Source organism: Marmota monax, unplaced genomic scaffold, assembly GCF_021218885.2.
Source record: "Marmota monax isolate L192 unplaced genomic scaffold, Marmota_monax_Labrador192_F-V1.1 WCK01_AAM20220418_F8-fsc00024, whole genome shotgun sequence".
NCBI classification, from domain to species: domain Eukaryota; kingdom Metazoa; phylum Chordata; class Mammalia; order Rodentia; family Sciuridae; genus Marmota; species Marmota monax.
The window spans coordinates 31,754,765-31,772,301 of record NW_026695224.1 but is presented as its reverse complement, the minus strand read 5'-3'; the positions used below and the strand labels follow the sequence as shown (position 1 = coordinate 31,772,301).

At 49.6% G+C, this 17,537-nt stretch overlaps 1 protein-coding gene across 2 annotated transcripts in view; it reads right to left on the bottom strand.

The window, feature by feature from the left end:
- Cdh13 (cadherin 13) overlaps positions 1 to 17,537 on the bottom strand; it is an 873,206-nt gene that overhangs the window by 824,368 nt on the left and 31,301 nt on the right. The window contains exon 1 of one of the 2 annotated variants that reach the window (XM_046434915.2): positions 13,480 to 14,085. The exons of the other annotated variant lie outside the window; for it this stretch is intronic. Within the exon in view, the coding sequence (XP_046290871.1) occupies positions 13,480 to 13,482 (3 nt within the window). The 5' untranslated portion in view covers positions 13,483 to 14,085. Of the gene's footprint in view, positions 1 to 13,479; positions 14,086 to 17,537 lie in introns of those variants that run through there. 2 annotated transcript variants of the gene reach the window in all.

The window sequence follows — 17,537 nt, the reverse complement described above, 5'->3', positions numbered from 1 at the left end:
AGTAGATAGTCCCTGAAGCACCCTTCAAATTATTCCAGTCTGTGGGAGCCTCTCTTTCCTGCTGGGACCCAGCACTCCAACAATGATCAATGAGAGAGTAGCCCACCAATAACCCACTCCAGTACTGCAGTTGATTGGTAGTGCATATTCGTAGCTTTGGGGCTAGAGATGCTCTGGGTCCTCTTCTGGTACCTACATGTCCCAGATCCGAGCCGGCTGGGAAGCTATTTCTGCAGGGCGGTGGGGGGCGGGTCTGAGGTATGGCTCTGGAACTGCACCGCCAGGTTCCTGTCTCAGCTCTGCCGCTCCTGGCGCAGGACCTGGGGCAAATCAGTTCAGCTCTGCAGGACTGCGGCTCATGACACGGAGGATGTGAACAGGGTGCCCAGACTATCCACCACCAAAGTCCACGCACAGGAAGTTCCTAGACCACCGCCACGCAGCTCGGTGACCCCAGCTCTGGAAACTCTCGGTAGGCCTGACCTCACTTGCCCTCCCGGTCCTCTTCAGCTCCCCTGGCACCAGAGGCCGAGCCAGCAGTGACAGCACTGGAGGACACTGGCACGAATTCCCTCTACCCCAGTAGAGGGACAGGCGGACGTGGAAACAAGCATGTTCCCGAGAGCCCTGGACGCTGCATTTCAAAGACCTCCCTGCCCCGCGCTGCTGTGGGGGGCCTCCTTCTCTTCCTGACCACCGAGGACAGAGGTGTGCTCTGGGCCCATAGCACTCCTGGTTAGTGGACCTGAAACTCTGTGAAATATGGTTCTTTTTTAAAAAAACCTTTTCCAGTGTCCTAAAATCTGTTCCAGGTCCATTTTTGATACCTGTGCATGGTATTGTCACTTCCGCCTCTGCAGGTAGTTATGAGCATATTCTCATCACAAATGATCTGAAATTCAAACAGCTTGAGGTTGCCCTTTGTATCCCCATTTTGCTGAAGATAAGCCCATGACCAAGACTGGTTAAATCATGTCCTCAGCTCTGCACTAGGAGGGAGCAGGGCAGAATTCAGAACCAAGGGAGTTGGGTGCAGGAGCCTGTGCTCCCATTCACTCCGCTACGCTGACCGACCAGCTTCTGCCTGTTTCACACCTTGCCGCCCCACCAGGACTTCACTTCCTCTCTCTGCTCGTGTGCAAACTACCAGGCTGGCAAGCCCACTCTAGGAGCGTGTGAGGGCTCTGAAGTGACCTTTATGGTCCACACCTAAAGTAGGAGATCTTGCTGGGCACTTCTCTCTCCCTACTGCCCAGCCCTACTGTGACAACCAGCTTCAGCATGACCCATGCTGTGACAGCCAGCTGGCCTCAGTGTACCCTCCATCCCTGGGCTGTGCCCTGTGGTCTCTCCGACACCGTGTGATGGAATGCCCCAGGGAACCATAGGGTCCCTCCTGCTCCCGTGGTTTGAGAAAGCAAAGGTGCTGGCATCCTCTGGGCAGACCTAGGTAACAGGGTGTGGGCACCACCCCAGAGCCAAACACTTCTGGGGTGCTTTCTGTGGCTCTCCTTGGAGGGTCCTGGGAGGCATGTGCCTCTGTCACCCACAGTGGTGCCAACCCAAGTCGGCTTCCTAGAGTGGGTTGTCCCTCCTTCCCTGTCATGATGCCCTGTTTTCTGGAACCACACAATCCCTCGTGTTGATCCTGCGTGTCTGAGGTTGAGTACAGGCTGCATCGGGGATGAGGAAAGGGGGTTTCTTTGTGTTTTGTGGTGAATAATGGAATGTCTGTGCACAGGTGATGCATTTCACACTGTTTGGAAAAACAGAGAGGCCAGGTCTGTAAGATGTGGCTGTCCCACTGCCGTCTCCTTCAGCTCTGTGCTCTCCAAGGCCACTCCAGGCTGCCTACTTCCACAAGAGCAGGCCTACACCCGTGGCCTCACCAGAGAGGCCAGTGTCTCTCAGAAAGCAAAGCCAGCTGAGAGCCGCCTCCCACCCACTCCTTCTGGCTCCTCCATGCTCCATTGTCACTGAGAGAAGGCTTTTTTCCAAGAAATATTTTGAGTACCTAGGACCGACCCAGGTCATGAAAGCCTCCGGGGATAAGAGGATAAACAGAACCCAGTCCTTGCCCTGGAAGAGTGGACATTCTGGGTTGAAAATAGATAAGCAAACAGGAAATTCCCGCACCTTACCCAAAGGCCTTCGGCTGGGGCAATCATGTCATGGGAAATGGGCTTTCAAAGCCAGCAGAAACCTCTCTGCACCCCGCGAACTTTAAGCCACATTCCTGAAGGTGATGCTTACACTTATCCCACTTTCTCTTGGATCCTGAGCTGGTGAATTGTGTGGACATGAAAATACGTTATAAATCATCTGCCGCGCCCCACACACTCATCTCCCCAGACCAGTCTGCTCGGTCACAGCACTCTTCCAGGAGGGAGAAGGCTCCGGTACTGGCTGCTGCACACGGGGATTTGGGAGGCCAATGTAAAGGCCAAGGTGACAGAAGACGAGTAATGTCCACGCGAGACTTCCAAGCAGTGCTTCTTACTATTCTGACCACGACTTGTGAAAATTATGCTGGAATTGCGACTATAGAGTCCCTGGATCATATTTGCAGCCACTTTTCCCACAGGGACAAGACAACATCAATCATTCAGAGGTGGCAAATTGTGAGAGCCAAGTCAGAAGCCAAGTTCACTTGATCAGATTAGTTTGATTGGGCACTTAAAGAAAGGCTCCAACTGGACAGACTGACATCACCAAGACAGTGGGAAAGGGGGAGGGACGGCACGGTCCCACAGGAGCATCTGCGTGAAACAAATGATAGAGCGTCAAACTGAAGACAGCTAGGGTACTTCACTGTGACTGGAGGGAACTTCACAAAGGACCCACCCTCGCCCTGTCCATATCTTAGTGTGTTAGGATGGGCAGAGGAGAGGGAACTGAGTCCAAATCCCGCTTCTGCCTCTGCCAGGCTCTTACTTAGAGTGAACTCTGGTTCCAAATCTGCTAAATGGGCCATAACTCTATATCTAATCCATAAATGTACTAATGCAGTCATTATTTATTAATTATCTAAAAGTTGTCAACCACTGTGCTCAGCAGTGGGCTTCAGTGTCTTCCCTGTGCAGCTGTGAGTCTTGTGGCGGAGACCACACTAGTCACACATGAGAAACGATCACCACCTGAGCGACGGGGCAGAGGCATGTGACATGGTACCAGAGGACAGGAGGGGGAACCAATCTAGACTGAGGCTCGGCCTTCCCCAAAGTAGCGACTATAGAGTGAAATGCAAGGGCTGGAGGAGTTGGAACCCGGGAGAGGCTCAGGGTTCCCTCACAGCACAGTGGACAGCATAGTGGAGGCTGGGCAGAGGCCTGTGCGTGATGGTCTTAGCGACTGAACAGACTGGGATGGCCGGAGCTCAAGTTCCGAGCTATACAAGAGCAGATGGTATCCATCAGTGATTCCCATGCAAGACCTTGTAGCACATTTGAGCATTTAGTATATTGTTTCCCTAAGAAATGGTAAACAGTGGAGTTACATAGGTCACAGGCATGATATTGAAGCTATTGTCCCCTCTGGTTGGGGACAAGAGAGTGCACAGAAGAGTAGAATGACTATGGTGAGACCAGGAGGGGGCCGTCTTGATATTTAAGACCAAAAAAAAAAAAAAAATGTGAGCTCAGATTGGGTGCTGGCAGTGGAGAAGGAGAGAAGCAGATGGAGGCATTCAGGAGGTGCCATCTACCAGATGGAAAGTGGACACCAGGGAGGGGCAAGCTGCAGGCTGGTGGTCAGGAAGGCGAGATGGAGACCAGGTTTGGAGGGCGAGATCATGGTGCAGACGAGATGCATGTCCACACCCAGAATACCCAGAGCCCTGGGCACTCTCGGCTCCTCCCTCTCGCCCTGTCCCTGGGCCCTGGGCAGTCTTGGCTCCTCCCTCTCGCCCTGTCCCTGGGCCCTGGGCAGTCTCGGCTCCTCCCTCTCATGTCCCTTTCTCTTGGCTTCTGAGCGCTAGTGTCCTCCCTGCTGTCTGCTCTTCCAGGTGTTTGTACTAAGGGGAGGGGCCACGGAGGCTGAACCAGAGGTGCACAGTCACTCCCTCTTCAAGGTAAACCACGGCTCGACCTCAGGAAGAGAGACAGAGGGGGAAGGAGGGCCAAGCTGCCAGCGAACACAGGAAGACAGGGCAGGTGGGTGTGGCGGCCTCTGCCCTGGAAAATACCTAAACAGCATCTTCAGCTGGGGGATAAGAAGTAGGCCAAGGCCACAGGGCTCAGCTTTCTAACCTGCGCGAGTGTCAAGGAGCCGTGGAGCCCAGTTCTCCCCGACCAGAGCAGGGCACCTTTGTTTACCGCAACTGGCAAGCGCACCAGGGCTGGAAAAGCTGCATTTTTCTTTGTGTGTGACGTCTCCGATTCCTTCCTTCCATCAATTTGACGTTCTACTGATGGACTATTTTCCTCGGCGCCCACTGGTATGTTTCAGGAATGTATCCATGGAGTAGATAGAAATAATAGATGGGCCACGGGAATTTATGGAGAAATAATCTCAGGTTCCGTTCACATTTAAACCAAGGAGGCAATGCCTTAATGGGTAATGCCAGTGAAATTGTAGGTTGAAATTATCTCCCTGTAGTTCACTGTAGGGTGACTTTTACACTTTTTCCAATACCGCGTACTGATCCAATACCACTTTTAAGTTGCAAAATTGTTAAGACAACTAAAATGATATTCATTCCCTAAGTATTCTGTGCATGTTTGAATCCTTCCTCCCTATTACTATCAGAATAAAAATAAAGGTATCCAGCAGTACTCTAAATGTCAGGCTTCAAAGCTCCGAGGCACTCTTTCTTCTGACACTGATTGACAGATTATGGCTTTTTGATATCCATCAAATTAATAGATTATGACTTTTTGAAGCCAGAAACTATGCAATTATTGCCACGTTCTATCTATAAGGAGATAACTTATTCTTTGTCATCCATTTGTGTCTCGGAAGGCACAGCCCCCGTCCCGCCAACACATATCATAATTATAAATAATTCTGTTCCTCCCGTCTGCCTTTCTTTCCAGTAGGCCCCCTCCTCGAACAGCCACAAAATAATTCACTTTGAAAAAATGTTAGCACAGGAGACGGCTGACACGACTCATATTTCTCGATAATGTTTTCCAAATTTAAATACCCTCTGTCTATGTGATCCCTGGTGAGACCTCCCTCTGGTGTTATGTACCTGAGCCAAGGACTTCAGGGAGAAGAATCGGGAATGTAAGACTCAAGGTATGTGCGCATGAAGGACTCGCCCTGCTGCCGTCAACAGAGGTTCCAGTGTGACATGGTGGGGACCGACAGAAGGGAATTGCCTAGCTGGCTCGAGAACTGCTCTTACTTTCCATGCTTCTTCAAGTGCCTCAGCCTCACGTTCATTTCAAACACCACAAATTGAAGATGAAAACTAAGAAAAGTGAGCCCAATATTAGTTGAAGTTACCATCTCCGGCCAGATTGGGAGCAAGAGGTCTTTATAAAGACAGTTTTGAAAGGGGTGAAATTTAAGCTGTCAATCAGGCCATTTGAGATGGGGGTGGCTGATGTGAGTGGGCACAAGGCCTCCTACAGGCCCCAAGAGGATTCTGGTTGCAGTTCCTGCTAATTCCTCTCCCACTACAAGTGTTTGCAACTTAGAACACAAGCTGTACCTTCAAAGGTGCTGCGTTCATTAGCTTTCCATCACTGTGACCAAAACACCTGACAAGAACAACCTAGAGGAGGGAAAGGGGCTGGATTGTCAGGAGCAGTGACTGAATGGTGGGTTTTGAAACTGTCCTGCGACAGAGGCGATGCCTTTCTGTGAATATTCTTGGTACAAGAGATGGCCCAGTTGTGGGGTGATGCCCTGTTCTAAAGGAATTTCTGTGCTAGCCACGGAGCCAATCAATTCTTGACCTAGATTTCAGACCCAGCCTCCAGGGAACAGAGGATTCTGAACATAGATCCCTGCAGTATTTCACCAGTGCTGCTACTTCTGAGCCTGCCCAGCTAACAGTCACGTTAGACAAGGGGCCTCCTGAGTGCGGCAGGAAGCTCCAAACATGGCAGCACTAGAAAGTCTCTACTGCACAAAGAACAATGCCTGCATAGTACTTCACTTTTTTTTTTTTGGTACTGGGGATTGAACTCAGAGGTACTCGGCCACTGAGCCACATCCCCAGCCCTATTTTGTATTTTATTTAGAGACAGGGCCTCACTGAGTTCCTTAGAGCCTTGACGTTGCTGAGGTTGTCTTTGAACTCAGATCCTCCTGTCTCAGCCTCCTGAGCTGCTGAGGTTACAGGCATACGCCACCAGAATGGCCCTTTACTTCTTGATTATGAGACTCCATGTAAATAAACTTGCTGGACCAACTCTTCAGACGCTCCTCCTCCATCAGAGAGCAGTGACCACCTGATCCCAGCCTTTTATTCTTAATATCCCTATCACCCCTTGCTAGTTTCTCGGGTTCAGCTGTGCAGATTGTAGAACTGGGCTTTCAGAGGTTCGGTTCATGGCCAGCCAACTCCACTGCTTTGGGCATCATGGTGGAAGGATGTGACAGAGAAAAGCTTGCTCATCTCAGGGCAGCCAGGAAGGAGAAAAGGAGAAAAGAAAGGGCCAGGGACAAGATGTAGTCCCCAAGGGTATATCCTCAGTGACCTCTTCCTCCAAGTCACACCCCACCTGCCTATGTCACCACCCAGCAGTCCACTGAAATTATTACTAATTCATCAAGTGGATTAATCCATTGATGAGGTTATAGCTCCCATAAGAAACAGAGACCGGAGAGGCTAAGTGATAAAAGTCACACAGGGGACTGCAAATTGGTGTAACTACTCTGGAAAGCAGTATGGAGATCGTCAGAAAACTTGGAACAGAACCACCATTTGACCCAGTTATTCCACTTCTCAGTTTATACCCAAAGGACTTAAAATCAGCATACTACAGTGACACAGCCACATCAATGTTTATAGCAAGCAGCTCAACTCACAATAACCAACCTATGGAACCAACCTAGGTGCCCTTCAGTGATGAATGAACAAAGAAAATGTGGTATATATACACAATGGAATATTACTCAGCCATAAAGAAGAATGAAATCATGACGTTTGTGGGTAAATGGATGGAACTGAAGAATATCATGCTAAGTGAAATAAGCTAGAACCAAAAAAACAAAGACGGAATATTCTCTCTGATGTGGATGCTGACTCACAATTGGCTGACCAGGGGATGGGAATGGGAAAGATAGTAGAATGAATCAGATATAACTTTCCTAACTCCATATCACGTACAACCACAAAAATGGGAAGGTATTCTCCATATATGTATGATATATAAAAATACATTCTACTGTCATGTGTAACTAAAAAAACAAATAAAAAAATTAAAATGAAATGAAATGAAACACACAGAGGGAATTTGGGTCATTAGGATTTGAACCCAGCTCCACCCAGGCTCTGAGCTTGAGTTGTCCACTTCAGCCTTGGTGTTCAGAAGAGCAAGCGTGGGTGAGAGGCTAGGGAGGATCCCCAGGAGCTTCCTAGGTGAGAAACGGTTCTTAACAATACAGGTGGCAGTGGCAGGTGAGGGAATGTGGAGTGACCGGGGAAACAGCTCTGTCTGAGGTCAGGCACAGGCACACGATGCCACGGAGGGGCCACTTCCTGAGGCCACGCCCTTTCTGTTTTTAATTCTTGGGCACAACTACCCCATAGTGCATCTGCTCCTGCATACACCAATAGGTCGTGGATAGAAAGCAAGTCCTAAAACACTGAACGAGTGAATGATGAAAATCTTTCAAAACTTAAATCTGGATCTAAGAGACTGAGTTCTGGGGAAATCTGGATATCAAGTTAAATGTTCTGTTGGACTCATGAAGACCACCACTTCTATCACAGTGCCAGGCAAAGACTGGGGCAGCCCGCTACCTCAATGTGGCTAAAGATCAGGAGGAAACCCACCTACATCTTAAGACTGTGTTATTAAGTTTGCTTTTAAGATTTATCTGCTTTGACATTAGGTGTATAAGTGTAATTCTTTTCCTAAACATTTGGTTTTCAAAGTTTTCATCAAAGACTTAGAAAGTCTTGCTTACAAATAAGGTTTTGCTTACCACCTTGAACACTGGGTAAAGAACAGGGCTTGCTGATTGGCTCATGTGATCAAGGCATCCTGCTGCCACCTGGTGACGGTGTGGCTACACATAATGACAGAGCAGCAAAACCAACATCTCCCATCCAAAACATGACCACAGAATAAATAAAGGAAATCCACCTGCTATTTTCTTCATTTGGGATCTCCACAGTCGTCTTCTTTCCTCCTTTATGAGCAATTCGTGGTGGTGGTGGAAGAACCTGAGCTGTGGCATGGCGCAGACCCGCAGTGGACTTTGTGCAGAGCCCGTCTCTGGCTCTATGACTTCCTTTCCCCGTCTACACACCAGTGAACCCAGATGTGAAGATTTAATTCGATCACATAGGAAAGTGCTTGGCAAGTATCTGGTGTGTATAAAACAATATGCAGCCTTCAGTGCCCCACTGGTAACGCTGCTGTCCCTGTTACCCAGGAAAGGAAGACCTGGGACATACAGCTACTTCAACGACACTGCACCTCTGGGAGGTGAACCGTGGCAGCCCCGGGGAAGATGTTGTTTCCATCCCAGGTACTAAACAGCTGTTCCTGCATATCAGAACCAGATGTTCTGAAATGATATGCAACATTATGCTCAATTCCAACTTTTCCTGAATTGCCTGTTGATGAAAAATGACTACTAGAGGAGATGATTTATTAAAAGGAAATCCATGGACGTGTCTTTAGGTTTCATACCTGACTACCCCAGATTATGCACCAGTTTATATATCCTGGATGCTGCAAACTCTGGCCCATTCTGAGAATCTGCTGGAAGCTCTTCCCCTAATTACAGCCCCATCTGTCCTTCTCCTGGATGTTCCTGTGGACATCTGCCCTGTTGTTCCCAGGTACAGCAAGCCCAGGCAGTTTGTGGTCACCCCACCAATGAACACTCCCCTCGAAGAGAGGAGCTTTCGATTGATTCTGGAGTTGTTTGAGCTGTTGATTTGGGCTCTTCTGTGGGTTTTTCTTTCTTTCTTTCTTTCTTTCTTTTTCCTCATTTCCCACCTACACGTGGCTGCAGGAAAATTCAGTGGGGAAAGTCATGAGTAAAAAGACGGATGCAGTGACAATGAGCTGTTTCCTCCTGACACCAGGCTCACTGCAGCTTCTGTCCTGCCTCTCCTACAAATCTTGGCTACTTCCCACCCCCTTGATGACTTCCAGAGGTTTCCACCATGGAGCAATTGCAAAGTGGCATGAGCTCAGACACTTCGGTGGTGACTAGCAAATGCTCCCTTGCAATGTTAGGCTTTCCAGGGTGACTTCCCAGGCACGGAAAGCGGGAAGTCCTTCTGAAGTCCCATAAATGTGGAGGAGGCTTGAGAACTGAGGTCGAACCTTCAACCCTGGGGCAAGCAGCAGCTGCCCAACAGGGGCCACTCTCCCACAGGTGTGTCCCTCAAGGGAGGTCAAGAACCAAGACACAGAATGGCTTCTCTTTATCTTTTTAAGGAAAAATATATGCATTGAAGACGTCCTCCATATTGAAAAAGCACAATGCATCCCTGTCAACAGGGCCAAGAGAAATATCTAGCGCACAAGCAGCCTTACAGAGAACCATTTTTCAGCCCCTAACTAGAGTTGAGGAAATTTGTCTTCAGGAGCTTTCCAGCCCAGATGGGGTACAGATCACTAGAGAGAGTGATTATTGGGGGAGCCAACGGTTCAGTACAATTATATATGCTTAATTGATCGACATTCTAGAGGGCATATTCGTATGGAAAAGGTTTCCCAACTAATCACAGGAGAAGAAACAGCATCTTAATTGGGAGGCTTTACATTGGGTGGTATTACAATTAGTTACAATGTCTAATAAGTTATCTATAATGCTTTTAATGAGAAACATTTAAGTCCTTCTGGAATTTTTCCAGTCAAATTAATTCTCAGGACTGGAGACAGTATTACAAGTAATGTTATCAGAATTACAATTAACCAGTACTAGAATGTGTCACTTAAAATAAAAGGCTCAATGGGTAAGTCCTAACAGACCCACTATTCCTCTGTAGACTTTATCAGTGAGGTAGTGGGTAAGATAAATAGCAGCAGGGTCCATTGTCCATGAGCCTGATGGGGCAGTAAGATCGTCCAGGCTCCAAATGCCAAGACAGGGCCACATGCCAGGTATCTAAAGGGGCTGTCCTTGTTTGGGGACATAGTTTTGTTCAATTTGCTGTCCCCAGGTCCAAGGATGCCCCAAAGGCTACAGGAGGAGTGGCATCCACAGAGGTGCCCAGGGGTCTGCAGGAGTCTCAGGCCTTGCCCTTTGGCAGCACTGCTGACTCCTGAGCCTGTGAAGCCCCCAAAGCTTAGATCTTCATGGGTCCGGCTAACTCAGTCCCTTGGTTGCAGATAGTCACGAGAACAACAAAAGCAGTCCTTGGGGCCATCTTACGCCAGGTGTGCCATGGGTACCTAGAATAAAAATGGGCCCTGCTAGCCATTCCCACTTTGCACAGGAGGTCACTGATTTACAGAGATTCTGGAACATGCTAAAGATCCAAAGAGGTACAGGTTTGACTCCAAAGTGAGTGCTCAGAGCCTCTCTTTGACAGGGCCACCCCTGGGCTTTCTCTTTTCTGGCCCCACACTGAGCTGAGCCTGGGCAAGCTGAGAGCATTGCTGGAGGCTCAGGTTTGCTGACAACCCACAAGGTTGTAGTTCTCAAACTTCAGTGTGCACCAGAGTCTCAGAAAGCTTGTTAAAATGCAGACAACTGGACCCTACCCCAAGGAAGGCTAACTCCATAGGTCAGAGGTAGGGCCCTAAATCTCCATTTTTCCACCACCCAGGTGATACTGAAGCCACGGGCCAGACCCCCGGCTCAGGATTAAACATCTCCAAGGGTTGCCTCTGGGTTGCTGCTTTGGGATAAGAACCACGCCCTCACCACAATGAGCTCCGAATACTTCACACTATCTACTTCTTCTGCCCTGTGTGGAATGAAGTCCTCTCCACTAGAACCAATAATAGCTTTGGCAATGTGTCCAAGGTGCCCTTTAATTATCAGCTGGCCTGACCCCTCCCAGGGCTGGCAGGGGCTTGTCATCTCTGCTTCCCCAGCCTGGAAGGCACTGCTCATCTTGTGACCAGGGCTCAGGGAATGCAGGCAGCAACCAAAGTCTCAGGTGCCAGGATTTAGCAGAGCAACTAAACAGGCAGGCTGCCAGCCTGGGGGTCGGATCCTGCCTCTTGCGAGTTCGGGTACACTTGCCGGGTAGTGGGCCCATCTGCCTGGAGGGTGGGAGCCATCCTGCGCCACTCACTTGGTATTCACGGCATCAGACACAGAGATGAGCGCTAAGGGCTCAGCAGCGGCCATGGTAAGGGGGGCAGCCATAGATACAGCAGCGTTCAAGTTGAGACGAGAACCTGTGTTAATATGAGGTCAGCCAGACAAATACAGGTGTTTCGGAGAAACTGTATTAGGCGTTCACTTATCTCATTTCGAGACAGCTTTGAAATCGGAGCATAAAAAGATTGAGAAGGCTCCCGATAGCACAGTCATGAGGCTGCCAGGTGACAGGGGCAGAAAAACCCAGGGGCATAGGAAGCACAGGAGCCAAGGGGCCCCGAGGGGGCTAGGGTCCACGTAGCAGCTCAGTTTGCAGGCTGCCTCGGACCCGATGAGGCACACTTCCGAAGCTGCCTCCGGAGGTCTTGCGCCAGCTCTGGTGGGGTCTGCCAGCTGGCAGGAGCGGCACCCAGCTCCTCCCTGGCCTAAAAGCCTCTTGCCTCCTGCCTGAGGGCCCAGGCTCTCAGGGCCCCATCCTGCCTGCACCACCCAAAGATGCAAACCAGGAAAGCCCCGGGGGCAAACACTGGCCCATCCAAGACTGGAACCAGTGGGCAAATTCCCCCTTCTCAGCCACAACCTGCAAGGACGCTTCTCAGGGGCAGGGTCCCACACTGTCCCTCAGCTGTGCACAGAGGCGGCCAGCTCAGCAGCGCATCCTCACACGGCCACCCCTCACCCCTCAAGCTCCCCCACACACACCCCCCAACCCCCCCACACACACTCCTTCACCCCCTTCCTCCTTCACTCCTGTGCCCTGGGACCGTCTTCCCTGATACCGCCTGGACACAAGCCCTCTGCCTTATGGGGTCCCCCTAGGGCAGTGACTAAAGCAGGCCGACTCCTAAGTCCCACACTTGACTCCTGCTCCAACTGCCAGCAGACAGGGCAGCGTGGGCAAGTTGGAGTAAGACCACTTCTGTGATACGTGACACAAGTCAGAGCACCCCTCCCAATCAACAGCTGAATCCTTGTCAGCTCCAGAGAAACAGCAGAATGCTCAGAGCTAGCCTGGGGCAGGAGGGAGCTTGTGTTTACAGAAGGGGACTTGGGGACAGGGGTGTAGCTCTGAGTAGAGCGTTCCCCTAGCATGTGCAAAGCCCTGGGTTCCACCCCAGCATGGCCAAAAAAAAAGAAAGAGAGAAGAGAAAGGGGACTGAAACCCTTTCCTGAACTCAGCTCAGTGTCAGGAACTGCACATGGATTCTCTGTTGCAATGTCCCCCATATTGATGAGAATGCTGGTCCTCGAGGACACGGAAGGATGTCATCTGGTGATGGGAAGGCAGCTGGCTCTGGGGGTGAACCAACTACTTTTAAATCCTGGCTTCGCCAGCTTCCACCTGTGAGTCTTGGGCACACCATGTGACATGCTGTCATCTTCTCATCTGCACAATGGGCATATTGACAGGACCACTTTCATGTGGTTGTGACGCGCACAACAAATAATCAAAGACAAGCTGCAGGCCCTACTTACCACTGTGGCTGAGCCACAGTAAACAGCCCCAAACTCAGCCACCCCTGATCTTGTCATCGTCATGTGGTCCGGCCTGGGCTCCGGCACGAGGGAAGCCAGCTTCAGAGCTGGGCTCTCCCTCACAGACCACTGCGGACTCCACAGAGTGAGGCATCGGCCAGGGTACTCACTGAGTCTTGGATCTTCCCTGTGACTCTCCAGGTGGAGAAGCCAGCCAGCAGGTGGCCGCCAGCCAGCTGAGGAGAGGCTGCCGGGGCCCGCTGTGCCTCACAGAGCCACCTTTATTACTTAACGCACACAGCAAGATTCTGCCTGTGGTGTGGTTGGTCCAGCAAGTGATAAACCATCACTCCTCCAAGTATGTGGCTGATTGCAGGAGCTGAGACCCAGGGAAAAACATCTAAGGACAAACATGTCCTGACGGCTCGGAGCAGGATCCCCAGCAGCAGCTACGGTTCTTGGCAAAACAGATGTGTAATGTCAGTGGACAGAGACGCCGTGACTCCAGCCCAGAGTCTGTGAACTTAAGCATCACAGTCCCCTCTATCTCCAACAGACTCGGGAGATTTAGCAAAGATTCGTACATACCATAGAGCTGTTTGGTCAAGTTTTTGAACCCAAATGAATGAAATGCTGAAGCACTGCTCCCAGCAGAGAGAATGTTGGGAGCCTGGAAGCCTCTGGTCTCAATGTTTCTGTTAACCTATCAATATATGAGCTGGTTTTAGGCTTCTGTTTAAGGACACCTCGGTAACTAGGCATCGGTGACTCACAACACCCAGCTCACGGCCAACAGCGCTACAACTCATGCTTGAACTATCTTGCTAACAAGTCACATTCTCCTGGGGCACACCACAGCCTTCCTGCACTGAGCGACACTAGACAGCACTCAGCACCACACTTGGAGACTGTTTGAAACAGCAAAACTGCCAATGAAAGGCCCCCAAATTAGGAGAATGTGTCACTAAGTAGTCCATAGAGAGGACACTTGTTTACAGTACCCAAACAGAAATTAGAAGGCAGGGTGTCACCAGGATCAGATGCAAACTTGACATCAGGTGACAAATTTCTCATCACTGTATGCATCAGAAGATGTCCACAAAAGTGCTATGGGTACTGATTTTCAGTTTACAAATAAATTTTAGTGGGTAGGCTAATTCACAAAAACATCATTCACCAATAATGAGGATCAGTCACAACACACACACACACACACACGTACATACACAGACACACATTTATACATACATATACATGCATAAAATGCTATTAGCCTAGTGTCTCTCTCAGACATACTAAGAAACACACAAACAGTACTGTTGTTGTCATCACAGTTTCACATCAGTATCTGTCACCAAGTAGAAGAAAGCCCTCAGCTTTCTTCTTGGATGGCAATAGGCAGAGACTAACAAGATTGTCTTCCTTTGAGAAAACTAAAAGACAGAGATGGATACAGTTCTAAGGAAGCACACAGGGAAACCCTGGGCCCTTCCTCTCTGACACCCAGGGTACCCCCATTTGCCCACCTACAGCACTGTCAGGTGCCCAGGTTTGTGTGGGGTTCAGTGGCCAACAGCCTTCCCAGGGCTGAGCTGTGCACTGTGCTCCGAGTTGCAGCTGAGCTGCCCTCACCACTCAGGCACCGGGATGAGGCAGAAAAACCCTGGGCCTCAAAGTCAAGCAGCACCTGGCAGGCCTTGCGAACAGACATGTCGGTCAGGGAGGGCTTCCCTGTCACATAGGAGGGCAATGGAAGGATGTCGCCCAGGCTCTCCGAAGTGTTCAAAGCAAAAGTAACAGTGAGTGTACCAGCAGGGTGTGGTGATGGGCACCTGTAATCCTAGCAACTCGGGAGGCTGAGACAGGAAGATTGCAAATTTGAGGATTCTCTTAGTAACTTAGCAAGACCCTGTTTTGAAATAAAAAATAAAGGAATGGGGATGTAGTTCAGTGGCAAAGTACCCCGGGTCAGATTCCCAATATCCCCCAGCACCCCACCAAAAGTGAATCCACCAGTAGGCTGGGGTAGCTCACTGTCGGGAGCCTAAGGGACAGAAAATGTGAAGCAGATGTTCTTGTCCTTCAATGACTCTCCATTCATCTGAGGAGAGACGCAGCCACATAAAGAGCAGACAATGGTGAGCCTCTCTGCAGAATTACTCAGCAAAAAACAAATGCTAATTCCAATGCAAGAGAGCATTTATCTAGCACATACTGTATGCCAAGCACTGCCTAAGCTCCTCACTGCCCCTCTTTGACTCTGAAGTAAGGGCTCGTGATCATCCATTTTCCCCAGAATGAAGCTGGATTTCACAGTTCAAGGAACCCTGTCCAGTGGCCCACAGCCACAAGAGCAGAAGGGACCCAGAACAGTGCAGGAGTTCATGTGACTCACACCCCAGAGTAGGACGTCCATGGTGCCGGAGGGCAAGTCAGGGTGGAAGGGGGAGGGAAGGCAGGGATGGATTTCTGAAGGGGAAGAAGAAAGAAAGCAGGTCCTGTTCCAGGTCCATCACATAGAACATAAGGCAGCAGAGAGAGGAATTCCCAGGGACAGGATGGATACGGATGCCTCTCCCACATGCACACACACACACACACACACACAACACAGCCTGGGGGACATATCTCCGATCCCTCCTATGTGGCAGGGAAGTCCCCTGGCTGACATGTACCCATTTGATTCAGCCCCCCAGGTGCTATTTGACATGGCAGCCATGTGTTTCTGCCTCATCTTCCTCTGCTATGGACTCAAAGAGAAGTCGTGAGTGGTCCTCCGAATTCCTGCAAAGTGGATTCATCCCCCTACCAGCAGAGACACTGCAGACCAGGAGCACAGGCCTGCGGGAGTGTCCTGAAGGCAGCGGGTGCGTCTGCTGTGAACTGTGCCCTTTCCAGCCAGCCAGCTGGTCAACCCCGTGCAGGCAGCTTCAGGAACAAGACTAGTCAAATAAAGAGGCAAAGAGAAAACCTCTGCTCATGCTTCTCAACCATTTCCACACCTTTTCATCCACTAAATCTCTTTAATTACAAAAGTAACTCATGCTCAATGGAATACATTCAGATAATGTGTAGTGGAGAAAATAAATTTCTCCTCAAGATAACTGCTGCGAGGGCTAGGGAATGTGGCTCGATAGTTAAACACCTTGGGTTCAATCCCCGGAATAAAAAAAAAAAAAGATAACCGCTGCTTACAATTTGGGGTACATCCTTCCAGTCTGTGTTCTGACTTACATAAAATGTGTGTGTTTGTATATGTGTCACACTTGTTTTTAAAGAATAATTAATATTATAAACTTTTATAACTTGTTGACACATAATACACAGGGGAGACCTTTCTATATCAGACTACATGCATTCACCTCATGTTTTTGAGAATAGGCAGTTGTCCATTATAAGGATACACCAGCATTTTTTAATCCCAGAGTGTCCATCTTGTCTCTCCGTGATGATAAGAAGACGTCTGGCATCTGTACCGCCTCTGTGGTAGCCACCAGCTACGTGTGGCTATTGAGCATTTAAAATGTGCCTCATGTGACTGAGAGACTGAATGTTTAAGTGTCCTTAATTAAATTAAATGAAATTTAAACACAGTCACATGTGCCTAGTGGCTACTGTATCAGACGGTGTAGATTCAACAATTCTCCTAATTGAAGAGCATATATTTGTTGTTCCTAAATCGTTTCCATTAGGTATTCTGACGTGATTCACCTCTGTGTGCATGAATATCTGAGTGCTAGCTCATTATTCCCTAATTGAGGTTCCCCCCAATACTTGCTGTTGTCTATTAATAACAAGCCAGGTTCCTACGTTGAGCATACATTTCTGGGAAGAATAAAGGACAGATGTGCCATCTACTTGGAAGCCAGCCCTCAGGCACGGAGCTTCCTATATATCTTGGTGCCCTCTCTGGAGCTGTACAGTTGCCCTACAGCAACCCAACAGGCTTGGGCCTTCCAGAAGGTGCTGATGCCAACAGCCCGGCTTCCTGCAAGCCATCTCCTTCACCAATCCCCACTGAGGAAGAAGGGTCTGCTGGCTGCCTGGCAGGAGAACGGGCGGGCAGCAACCTCTTTACTCTCCCTCGCAATAATGTGTCATTAATCGTACTCATCCTTCAGCACAACACACGGTATTTTAGTCCCTTTCTTAATGTCTCTCAATTACCCATTTCTGTTTCTACCCATCCCCAGAAAAGCACAGATAGGGGTTTGGCTGTACTTGGCATAATTAGGCTGTGATCAGAGCTAATCTGTTGTGATGGACGGTGTGTGTGTCCTGGGGACTACTTCTCACTACAGCCTGGCAAGGACAGGGCTGGCAGCGGGCCTCATCGGTCAGCATGCACCATGAGCCAGAGCTGGACCGCGATGAGAGGGGCGAAGGGAATGGACAGCTGTCTCCCTCCGGCAGGAAACATCAGTGGAGCCCCTGGGCTCAGTCGCACTCTAGACAGCCAGTTCTTTCAGAGAGGCACGGCCTGCTTTGAAGTGCCGCTGCCACGTGCCTGGGAGGGAAGAAGTTGGTGGTATCGGGTTTGTTTTTATGACTTCTGCTATAAAGTTAATAGATTTTTTAAAAAATCTTAATGAATATTAAATTCTAACCGGCCGCAACCTCCCAAAGGCTCTTCTGGCTCATCTTTG